The following is a 12598-nucleotide window of genomic DNA, read 5'->3' on the forward strand; positions in this document are numbered from 1 at the left end:
CACACACACACACACACAGTCCCAACGGGCTCTATTCAATCCGTATCGCGGAAGTTCAGCTTCACAGCGTGATTGACATTTAAAGGTTATGCTCCCACTTTAGCGGAGACTGTATTCACGATAAACGCTGCATGTCGGCTCAACCGGAAATTACCATTACATGTTTATCCCGCAATATGTAACGATTCAGCGATACAGAGAGAATATATCCCTAAATCTCAGTTTCTTCTGGTCAGACAAAATGAACTCTCAGAAAACGGACATTGCGAAAGTACAGATAGTGTCGTGTCCATGTGTCAAACTCCTTTCCAGATAAAACTGTCCATGTTTGCAGGGCGAAAGGCCAGAAGCACTTTTTCGGAGCCAGCGCGCTGGGGAGAGTATGTGACAAAACAAACACTAGGTTTACGTAGTACACTGCTTTTTCAGGAGATTGAGCAAACATTTTGTGGTGATCTTGGCATGTCCTAATGACATGGTCGGTAATAACAATCAGCTTCTCTGAAGGCCACGTTCACCCAGTTTTGCTCTTTTGGTTCTGGAGATAAGGCCCGGGTTGCGGTTAAGAACATTGAGACAAACATCTGTAAAAAGTGCTATAAATAGGTTAGATTGATTGTTTCCCTTATTATAAACATTATTCCCCGTACAGTCACACTACAAATGAAATCATACTTCGAGGTCAACTGTAAATAATTATATTTCAGTTGACACTTCCTCTTTGGATTGACAAAGACTTGATTAACTTTCTTAACTTGAACGTTCTCACTGAAACCCAACATCAACCTGCTGTATCTATCTATAACACCAGTGCTTGAAGTGGACTGAAATAGGTGACAGTACTTATTTTGGGTGTCCCTACTGTTTATAATTATGTGCCACTGGCAGAACGCCACAGTATTTTAAAGCAAAACTCTGTAAGAGGGGCCAAAACTCAAAACAGTAATACATTTGAGGTGCGATACTCAGTACTCGTGCGTTCTGGCCCAATTCAAGCACTTTATAACACGTTGCAACACAATCTCACACTCAACTCGAGCAAATATGTACAAAAAAGTATTTAAGCATATTTAGTTTGTTTTTGTGAATTTTTGTGAGGCTTAATTCGTGTGAAAAGACACACATTTTTGTGCAACTTCATTCATAGGAAAATATTTTTTGGGGGGCAAACCTAGGAACAATCTTTGAAAGTTATTCGAGCAATTTTTGTTGTTGTATTTTCACACAAATTAAGCCACATAAAAACGCACAAAATCTACTGAAATACTTTTTGTACATATTTGCACAAATAGAGTGTGATATTGTGTTGCACTGACTTACAGGTGGTTTGAGCCCTCTACAGCAGGGAGAGACAGGTCCAGCAGAGACTGGTTGTGCTGCTTTCACCCTATAATCTTTCTAACCAGAGGCTGTATGCTGTAGAACAGTGGTATTCAAACTTGTTCAGCTGGGACCCAATTTTTTCCTGACACAACATTTTTTTGCGACCTCATCCCACCCCAAAACAAATAACATAACCTTAAAATCTGTAAATTCCAATTTTACATCAAGAAATAACCTTCAATTCATTACATGTTCATCTCTTATCAAAATTAAAAGAAAACAATAAATACATTTTATTTTTCAAATGATCTTTCTCAAAAACATTTTTATGTTGACCCATACAATAATCTGTACTCTTCATTTTTTGTTCCTAAAAAAAAATAATATTTTTTGGTTTTCTGGCTGAGATCCAACTGCAGTTCACTCGAGACCTGGACTTTGAATACCACTGCTGTAGAGTACAACAGCTGTCTCACCTGGTTTCACCCTATATCTTTCTAACCAGAAGCTGTATGCTGTAGAGTACAACAGCTGTCTCACCTAGTTTCACCCTATATCTTTCTAACCAGAAGCTGTATGCTGTAGAGTACAACAGCTGTCTCACCTAGTTTCACCCTATATCTTTCTAACCAGAAGCTGTATGCTGTAGAGTACAACAGCTGTCTCACCTGGTTTCACCCTATATCTTTCTAACCAGAAGCTGTATGCTGTAGAGTACAACAGCTGTCTCACCTGGTTTCACCCTATATCTTTCTAACCAGAAGCTGTATGCTGTAGAGTACAACAGCTGTCTCACCTAGTTTCACCCTATATCTTTCTAACCAGAAGCTGTATGCTGTAGAGTACAACAGCTGTCTCACCTGGTTTCACCCTATATCTTTCTAACCAGAAGCTGTATGCTGTAGAGTACAACAGGTTTGTTTCCCCCTGCTGTATAGAAGGAATACGCTACATGTTGACATGCCTAGTAGAGGGATGAATTGGGTTGATCATCATTACTGTGGATTTATTAAGGCTTAATAATAACATCCCTGATCCCTCCCTCCCAAGCCTCCATTCATTAACACGTTCTCCTATTCCTAGACCAGCTCAGTCTCTAGTTAACTACAGGTTACTGTCTGACTGTATAAGCCCATATTAGCATACTTTCACACACTCAGTCCGCCCCAAAGCAACATGGAGGTCCAGGTTTTTGTTAGAAGTCCATCTCCTCTCTCTTAAGCCCAGTACAGGTGGGGCTCAGAGTCTGAGATATAACTGTAGTTCTGTCTGTGGGCCCAGCAGCAGGTCACCAATATGGTGCAGTGGAGGAGGATGAAGAAGAACATGACGAAGAGGAGTCTTGCTGTGTCCTGTAAGCTTAAAATGGCGTTCTCACTGAGAACTATAGTGAACACAGAAGCTCCGCCCATGAACTTATGATGACATATACTACAACATTCCAGCAAGGACAGCATCCTGCATTCTTCAGTCATTGGTTGGCTGACTGAACCCCTCAGTGTCCTGCCAAGTTATTGGCTAAAACAACAGACGGACTATGTATGTGAAAATGTCAGTCAGACAGACAGTCAGGCAGACAGTCAGGCAGACAGATAGAGAATGTACAGTAGTATGTACCCATAAGAGTGTAGGATTGTGCAGCCTGTCTGGTTTGACTAAGTCTTTGGGCATGGTGACACAGCAATATGTAACCATGAATACAAAGACCAGGACCACTGATAAGGTTCCAGAGACCTTCCTCATACAGACTGTACAGGTTAGAGGGACAGCTCTACACTACTGCATTGGTTTACACTGTGTCATACATTATTAGAGAAGGTAGAAAGCATTACTTGGCCTATTAAAGACATGTTTATGATTGGTTAACAGCTGGATACAGACAGGTGTATTGGAGTACTATGTCTAACAACAGCTGATCATAAAAACCACTCATTCTGCTATTTCATCTCAATTCACCACCGTTCTGACGATCAAATGAACCTCTCTTCTGTCATAAAGACTCAATTCACCACCTTTCTGACGATCAAATGAACCTCTCTTCTGTCATAAAGACTCAATTCACCACCTTTCTGACGATCAAATGAACCTCTCTTCTGTCATAGACTCAATTCACCACCTTTCTGACGATCAAATGAACCTCTCTTCTGTCATAGACTCAATTCACCACCTTTCTGACGATCAAATGAACCTCTCTTCTGTCATAAAGACTCAATTCACCACCTTTCTGATGATCAAATGAACCTCTCTTCTGTCATAAAGACTCAATTCACCACCTTTCTGACGATCAAATGAACCTCTCTTCTGTCATAGACTCAATTCACCACCTTTCTGATGATCAAATGAACCTCTCTTCTGTCATAAAGACTCAATTCACCACCTTTCTGACGATCAAATGAACCTCTCTTCTGTCATAAAGACTCAATTCACCACCTTTCTGACGATCAAATGAACCTCTCTTCTGTCATAAAGACTCAATTCACCACCTTTCTGACGATCAAATGAACCTCTCTTCTGTCATAAAGACTCAATTCACCACCTTTCTGACGATCAAATGAACCTCTCTTCTGTCATAGACTCAATTCACCACCTTTCTGACGATCAAATGAACCTCTCTTCTGTCATAAAGACTCAATTCACCACCTTTCTGATGATCAAATGAACCTCTCTTCTGTCATAAAGACTCAATTCACCACCTTTCTGACGATCAAATGAACCTCTCTTCTGTCATAGACTCAATTCACCACCTTTCTGATGATCAAATGAACCTCTCTTCTGTCATAAAGACTCAATTCACCACCTTTCTGACGATCAAATGAACCTCTCTTCTGTCATAAAGACTCAATTCACCACCTTTCTGACGATCAAATGAACCTCTCTTCTGTCATAAAGACTCAATTCACCACCTTTCTGATGATCAAATGAACCTCTCTTCTGTCATAAAGACTCAATTCACCACCTTTCTGTCGATCAAATGAACTTCTCTTCTGTCATAAAGACTCAATTCACCACCTTTCTGACGATCAAATGAACCTCTCTTCTGTCATAAAGACTCAATTCACCACCTTTCTGACGATCAAATGAATCTCTTTTCTGTCATAAAGACTCAATTCACCACCTTTCTGACGATCAAATGAATCTCTCTTCTGTCATAAAGACTCAATTCAATACTTTGTTTTGAACCAATCTGATATGTTATGACATATGATCCATTGTATAAATAGTATAGTCATGACTGAACCACAGTGGTGTTGTTGGAGCGGGGTTTCTCTCCGGATCCCTGTGGTACCAAGCTCTTCAGCAGATGGTTACATCATTTGCATGAAGAAGTGCTTCTTTCAGTCCACCTCATTGGTTGAAGAAAACAGAGAAGTGGGTTGTGGGTAGTCTGAGCATGTCTATCACAAATACCACACACTATCTTTCAGATGGATACATATATGTACCAACACTATTGCAACGACAGTGTCATACAAATGCCAGTGGGTGTTGATGGGTGTGTATGCCTTCTGCCTACAATGGCTGACACTTTGGATCGCTTCCTAACCCAGGGTGAGTGCCATTCCAACTTCAGTATTCCAAACTTCCAAATGCAGTATTTCTTCACGTATTCCAAGAGAATCCAGTGGGATAAGACAGCCTGTCCTTCTTCTTTCTATCATCTGTCCATCCGTCTCACACGGTGTGGTTGTTTTCCTTGGGAACAAGGGGAGGTCCCGGGCTGCTGGTTCCGCTGGTGCGAGAGGCACCGCCCCTCCAACCAAATAGAGCCTCCTGCAGGAAAGGTGGAACAGACGGTTACTGTTGTGTGTGTGAGGTTGTGTGTAAGGTTGTGTGTGTGAGGTTGTGTGTGAGGTTGTGTGTGTGAGGTTGTGTGTGAGGTTGTGTGAGGTTGTGTGTGTGAGGTTGTGTGTAAGGTTGTGTGTGAGGTTGTGTGTGAGGTTGTGTGTGTGAGGTTGTGTGTGAGGTTGTGTGTGAGGTGTGTGTGAGGTTGTGTGTGAGGTTGTGTGTGTGTGAGGTTGTGTGTGTGAGGTTGTGTGTGAGGTTGTGTGTGTGAGGTTGTGTGTGAGGTTGTGTGTGTGAGGTTGTGTGTGAGGTTGTGTGTGTGAGGTTGTGTGTGTGAGGTTGTGTGTGTGAGGTTGTGTGTGTGAGGTTGTGTGTGAGGTTGTGTGTGTGAGGTTGTGTGTGTGAGGTTGTGTGTGAGGTTGTGTGTGTGAGGTTGTGTGTGTGAGGTTGTGTGTGTGAGGTTGTGTGTGAGGTTGTGTGTGTGAGGTTGTGTGTGTGAGGTTGTGTGTGAGGTTGTGTGTGTGAGGTTGTGTGTGAGGTTGTGTGTGTGAGGTTGTGTGTGAGGTTGTGTGTGTGAGGTTGTGTGTGAGGTTGTGTGTGAGGTTGTGTGTGAGGTTGTGTGTGAGGTTGTGTGTGAGGTTGTGTGTGTGAGGTTGTGTGTGAGGTTGTGTGTGAGGTTGTGTGTGTGAGGTTGTGTGTGAGGTTGTGTGTGAGGTTGTGTGTGAGGTTGTGTGTGAGGTTGTGTGTGAGGTTGTGTGTGAGGTTGTGTGTGAGGTTGTGTGTGAGGTTGTGTGTGAGGTTGTGTGTGAGGTTGTGTGTAAGGTTGTGTGTGAGGTTGTGTGTGAGGTTGTGTGTGAGGTTGTGTGTGAGGTTGTGTGTGAGGTTATGTGTGAGGTTGTGTGTGTGAGGTTGTGTGTGAGGTTGTGTGTGTGAGGTTGTGTGTGAGGTTGTGTGTGAGGTTGTGTGTGAGGTTGTGTGTGTGAGGTTGTGTGTGAGGTTGTGTGTGTGAGGTTGTGTGTGTGAGGTTGTGTGTGAGGTTGTGTGTGTGAGAAACAGATTAAAGAAGATGACAGTATCTCACCTGTACAGCGCCCAGACTAAGGTTCCAGCCACCAACCGAGTCTCCCCCAGGACTCCTCACCGAGGTGGGGGTGAGAGCGTCAGTAGAGGGGACCTGGGCTGGAGCTAACGTTGGAGGTGTGTTTGTGGGAGGGCCAGAAGCCACCTGTGGGAGTATGATAGGCAGCGTGTGTGTTCCCTCCTCCAGGGGAGTGTCCTGCGACCCCCCCAGGAGAGAGGATGAATTGGACAGGGGGGGAGCCGACCCAGACACATAGCTAGGTGCTGGGCTGCTCTCTCCTGAGGCGCTCTGGGGGGGATGTGTGTTTGAGTGTTTCTTTTTGCGCAGGGTGTCTATCCAGCTGGAGCTGTGTCTGGAGGCAAAGTTGGCCAGGGCCAGGGAGGACAGTCTCATGTTCTTCCCAGAGGTGATGAGCTCCCCAAATCCCTCCTGGTGGGCAAAGGCATATCCTGACCTCCTGGACCCGCCCCTCGCCCCCAGACGACCCTCAGGCACGCCCCCGACCCCACCCCTGACTCCTCCCATGCATCGACCCGCTGGCTTCCTCGTCTTCTGACGCACCAGCTGGGTGTAACGCACCTGGAGGGGGAGGGAGGGGTGAGAGCAGGGGAGGTAGAGGGGGCAGGAGAAGGGAGAGCAGGGGAGGTAGAGGGGGCGGGAGAAGGGAGAGCAGGGGAGGTAGAGGGGGAGGGATAAGGGAGAGCAGGGGAGGTAGCGGGGGAGGGGGGAAAGGGAGAGGTAGAGGGGGCGGGAGAAGGGAGAGCAGGGGAGGTAGAGGGGGGAAAGGGAGAGGTAGAGGGTGAGAGCAAGGGAGAAGGGAGAGCAGGGGAGGTAGAGGGGGAGGGAGAAGGGAGAGCAGGGGAGGTAGAGGGGGCGGGAGAAGGGAGAGCAGGGGAGGTAGAGGGGGAGGGAGAAGGGAGAGCAGGGGAGATAGAGGGGGCGGGAGAAGGGAGAGCAGGGGAGGTAGAGGGGGCGGGAGAAGGGAGAGCAGGGGAGGTAGAGGGGGCGGGAGAAGGGAGAGCAGGGGAGGTAGAGGGGGCGGGAGAAGGGAGAGCAGGGGAGGTAGAGGGGGAGGGGGGAAAGGGAGAGGGTAGAGAGGACACAGAGGAGTGTTATTTCCTAGTATAAAGGGATATGTAGGGTTTAATACAGGTGACCGGTATCCTGGGACTTCCTGACCAAGCTCCTTCCTGTTTCAGGAGAGAAATATTGAAGGGTCCTGTAGACCAATAATTAAAACATGTTATGCAGCACTAATGCAAAAATACTAAATATGCACGATAGGTGCATGCATGAAGCGAACATATCGACTCCCTGGCTTCACAACCTACATTAGACCAGTCATCACAACACTAGCAGCCAACCACATTTAGCCTATAGGCCTGCTCAACATAGTCCTCAGTAGAAAACATCACTTACATACATGACTTCCATAAACTGCATTGCTGACTATCATGTGTAGGCTACACGCAACCTGTTGACACAGTTACTGAAGGCAAACTCCATCTCACATTCACAAAGCTCCAGCCATACTCACTGTTAAAAAAATGGTAGGTACATTGTGTCCACAAACGCTCTTGAGGAAAAAGACATTTGCAACATTGTTCCATGATGTTACAACAACAAAAATGAGTAGACAGGCTGGACTAGTCAGACTGGCAGGGATTTGATCAGCCGCTGTGCTGTCCTCCACTACTAGGCCTATTACCTTGTCTGTTTGTTTAGTGGAACATCTGATATGTTCCCTGTGACAAAGTGACCACAATGAGCAGGTTATGATAAACCACAACCTTCTGAATCCACCCTGATAGCCAGGTCCAGGTTATAAACCACAACCTTCTGAATCCCCCCTGATAGCCAGGACCAGGTTATAAACCACAACCTTCTGAATCCCCCTGAAAGCTAGGTCCAGGCCATAAACCACAACCTTCTGAATCCCCCTGATAGCCACATCCAGGTTATAAACCACAACCTTCTGAATCCCCCTGATAGCCAGGTCCAGGTCATAAACCACAACCTTCTGAATCCCCCTGATAGTCAGGTCCAGGTCATAAACCACAACCTTCTGAATCCCCCTGATAGCCAGGTCCAGGTCATAAACCACAACCTTCTGAATTCCCCTGATAGCCAGGTCCAGGTCATGAACCACAACCTTCTGAATCCCCCTGATAGCCAGGTCCAGGTCATAAACCCCAACCTTCTGAATCCCCCTGATAGCCAGGTCCAGGTCATAAACCCCAACCTTCTGAATCCCCCTGATAGCCAGGTCCAGGTTATAAACCACAACCTTCTGAATCCCCCTGATAGCCAGGTCCAGGTCATAAACCACAACCTTCTGAATCCCCCTGATAGCCAGGTCCAGGTTATAAACCACAACCTTCTGAATCCCCCTGATAGCCAGGTCCAGGTCATAAACCACAACCGTCTGAATCCCCCTGATAGCCAGGTCCAGGTCATAAACCCCAACCTTCTGAATCCCCCTGATAGCCAGGTCCAGGTCATAAACCACAACCTTCTGAATCCCCCTGATAGCCAGGTCCAGGTTATAAACCACAACCTTCTGAATCCCCCTGATAGCCAGGTCCAGGTCATAAACCACAACCTTCTGAATCCCCCTGATAGCCAGGTCCAGGTCATAAACCACAACCTTCTGAATCCCCCTGATAGCCAGGTCCAGGTCATAAACCACAACCTTCTGAATCCCCCTGATAGCCAGGTCCAGGTCATAAACCACAACCTTCTGAATCCCCCTGATAGCCAGGTCCAGGCCATAAACCACAACCTTCTGAATCCCCCTGATAGCCAGGTCCAGGTCATAAACCACAACCTTCTGAATCCCCCTGGTAGCCAGGTCCAGGTTATAAACAACCTTCTGAATCCCCGATAGCCAGGTCCAGGTCATAAACCACAACCTTCTGAATCCCCCTGATAGCCAGGTCCAGGTCATAAACCCCAACCTTCTGAATCCCCGATAGCCAGGTCCAGGTCATAAACCACAACCTTCTGAATCCCCCTGATAGCCAGGTCCAGGTCATAAACCACAACCTTCTGAATCCCCCTGATAGCCAGGTCCAGGTCATAAACCACAACCTTCTGAATCCCCCTGATAGCCAGGTCCAGGTTATAAACCACAACCTTCTGAATCCCCCTGATAGCCAGGTCCAGGTTATAAACCACAACCTTCTGAATCCCCTTGATAGCCAGGTCCAGGTCATAAACCACAACCTTCTGAATCCCCCTGATAGCCAGGTCCAGGTCATAAACCACAACCTTCTGAATCCCCCTGATAGCCAGGTCCAGGTTATACACCACAACCTTCTGAATCCCCCTGATAGCCAGGTCCAGGTCATAAACCACAACCTTCTGAATCCCCCTGATAGCCAGGTCCAGGTCATAAACCCCAACCTTCTGAATCCCCCTGATAGCCAGGTCCAGGTCATAAACCACAACCTTCTGAATCCCCCTGATAGCCAGGTCCAGGTCATAAACCACAACCTTCTGAATCCCCCTGATAGCCAGGTCCAGGTCATAAACCACAACCTTCTGAATCCCCCTGATAGCCAGGTCCAGGTTATAAACCACAACCTTCTGAATCCCCCTGATAGCCAGGTCCAGGTCATTAACCACAACCTTCTGAATCCCCCTGATAGCCAGGTCCAGGTTATAAACCACAACATTCTGAATCCCCCTGATAGCCAGGTCCAGGTCATAAACCACAACCTTCTGAATCCCCCTGATAGCCAGGTCCAGGTCATAAACCACAACCTTCTGAATCCCCCTGATAGCCAGGTCCAGGTTATACACCACAGCCTTCTGAATCCCCCTGATAGCCAGGTCCAGGTCATAAACCACAACCTTCTGAATCCCCCTGATAGCCAGGTCCAGGTCATAAACCCCAACCTTCTGAATCCCCCTGATAGCCAGGTCCAGGTCATAAACCACAACCTTCTGAATCCCCCTGATAGCCAGGTCCAGGTCATAAACCACAACCTTCTGAATCCCCCTGATAGCCAGGTCCAGGTCATAAACCACAACCTTCTGAATCCCCCTGATAGCCAGGTCCAGGTCATAAACCACAACCTTCTGAATCCCCCTGATAGCCAGGTCCAGGTCATAAACCCCAACCTTCTGAATCCCCCTGATAGCCAGGTCCAGGTCATAAACCACAACCTTCTGAATCCCCCTGATAGCCAGGTCCAGGTCATAAACCACAACCTTCTGAATCCCCCTGATAGCCAGGTCCAGGTCATAAACCACAACCTTCTGAATCCCCCTGATAGCCAGGTCCAGGTCATAAACCACAACCTTCTGAATCCCCCTGATAGCCAGGTCCAGGTCATAAACCCCAAACTTCTGAATCCCCCTGATAGCCAGGTCCAGGTCATAAACCACAACCTTCTGAATCCCCCTGATAGCCAGGTCCAGGTCATAAACCACAACCTTCTGAATCCCCCTGATAGCCAGGTCCAGGTCATAAACCACAACCTTCTGAATCCCCCTGATAGCCAGGTCCAGGTTATAAACCACAACCTTCTGAATCCCCCTGATAGCCAGGTCCAGGTTATAAACCACAACCTTCTGAATCCCCCTGATAGCCAGGTCCAGGTCATAAACCACAACCTTCTGAATGCCCCTGATAGCCAGGTCCAGGTCATAAACCACAACCTTCTGAATCCCCCTGATAGCCAGGTCCAGGTCATAAACCACAACCTTCTGAATCCCCCTGATAGCCAGGTCCAGGTCATAAACCACAACCTTCTGAATCCCCCTGATAGCCAGGTCCAGGCCATAAACCACAACCTTCTGAATCCCCCTGATAGCCAGGTCCAGGTTATAAACCACAACCTTCTGAATCCCCCTGATAGCCAGGTTCAGGTCATAAACCACAACCTTCTGAATCCCCCTGATAGCCAGGTCCAGGTCATAAACCACAACCTTCTGAATCCCGCTGATAGCCAGGTTCAGGTTATAAACAACCACTTTCTGAATTCCACTGATAGCCAGGTCCAAGTCATAAACCACAACCTTCTGAATCCCCCTGATAGCCAGGTCCAGGTCATAAACCACAACCTTCTGAATCCCCCTGGTAGCCAGGCCCAGGTTATAAACAACCTTCTGAATCCCCCTGATAGCCAGGTCCAGGTCATAAACCACAACCTTCTGAATCCCCCTGATAGCCAGGTCCAGGTCATAAACCACAACCTTCTGAATCCCCCTGATAGCCAAGTCCAGGTTATAAACAACCACCTTCTGAATTGCCCTGATAAACAGGTCCAGGTCATAAACCACAACCTTCTGAATCCCCCTGATAGCCAGGTCCAGGTCATAAACCACAACCTTCTGAATCCCCCTGATAGCCAAGTCCAGGTCATAAACAACCACCTTCTGAATTCCACTGATAGCCAGGTCCAGGTCATAAACCACAACCTTCTGAATTCCCCTGATAGCCAGGTCCAGGTCATAAACCACAACCTTCTGAATTCCCCTGATAGCCAGGTCAAGGTCATAAACTACAACCTTCTGAATTCCCTTGATAGCCAGGTCCAGGGTGAGTGAAAAGAGCCAACAAGCTGGCTGGCATCTTTCAGTCAAAGTTATGGGTAAGCTAAAACAAATAACATTTTCACTAGCCTGTAGTCTAATAACCTCATCTATTTTACGCCTACATTTAGGCTACATCAACAAATTTTGTGGTGACTTTGACGGAACTTTGAGTTGAGCAAATTGTGACAAATACAACAAGAAACCATTAGTTTCCTGTCCGTATTTCTCAATTTACAGTGGTAAAATCAAATATTTTTTAGAACTAAACCAAAATAGACCACATCCTGTCTTTCCAATTGAAACAAATGAGTCATAGTGGGCAGAATAAGCAAAATGGTGGGCAGAGCCAAGCACAAGCTAGCGAGATCCTATTAGCTCGTTCTAGCATACATCTGCATATTTCCATTAGGAAACGCCTACTCTGTGGAGTGAGCGTGTGCAATAACTCAATTAGCCTTTGCATTCCCTCTAAACAATGCCATTTTTTACAACTTTGGCAAAGGTTAAAATCTACAAAACGTAGTCTACTCCGTTCATAACAGATTTTAGTTTTGGGGACAGGAAACTGTATTGAGGTCAAAAGCTTCCCCGATGAGAAAATGTGCAGAATGTTGGCCAAAATCCATCTCCTTCCATCTTCTCCAATCTTCTCCCACTGTCAACCACTGGGCCATATATGGTAGTGAGTGGGAACGCCAATCGGATGCTTCACATTTACACCTTCTGTGAAATATCTGTCTCATTGTTCTATCTGTGGTATAATTATTGTCAGATGTATTTCAGAACGGTTGCAATATTCTCAGGAAGGATGTGAAGAACGTGTAGAATGTTTTTGGATAATATTAAACCCTAGTGATAATGACGTAT

The 12598-nt window shown here is 46.5% G+C and overlaps 1 protein-coding gene across 8 annotated transcripts in view; it reads right to left on the reverse strand.

Moving 5' to 3' along the window:
* Positions 1–682: 682 nt before the first annotated feature.
* atp8b2 (ATPase phospholipid transporting 8B2) overlaps positions 683–12598 on the reverse strand; it is an 80991-nt gene continuing 69075 nt past the window's right edge. For 5 of the 8 annotated variants that reach the window (XM_029737654.1, XM_029737656.1, XM_029737653.1 and 2 more), the window contains 3 exons: positions 6188–6766; positions 4354–5094; positions 683–4041 (listed from right to left, as the gene is read on the reverse strand). In XM_029737654.1, coding sequence (XP_029593514.1) covers positions 4996–5094; positions 6188–6766 — 678 coding nt within the window. In that variant the 3' untranslated portion in view covers positions 683–4041; positions 4354–4995. Of the gene's footprint in view, positions 4042–4247; positions 5095–6187; positions 6767–12598 lie in introns of all 8 variants that reach the window. The other 3 variants (XM_029737652.1, XM_029737651.1, XM_029737650.1) reach the window with 3 other exon arrangements.

Source organism: Salmo trutta, chromosome 37, assembly GCF_901001165.1.
Source record: "Salmo trutta chromosome 37, fSalTru1.1, whole genome shotgun sequence".
NCBI lineage: Eukaryota > Metazoa > Chordata > Actinopteri > Salmoniformes > Salmonidae > Salmo > Salmo trutta.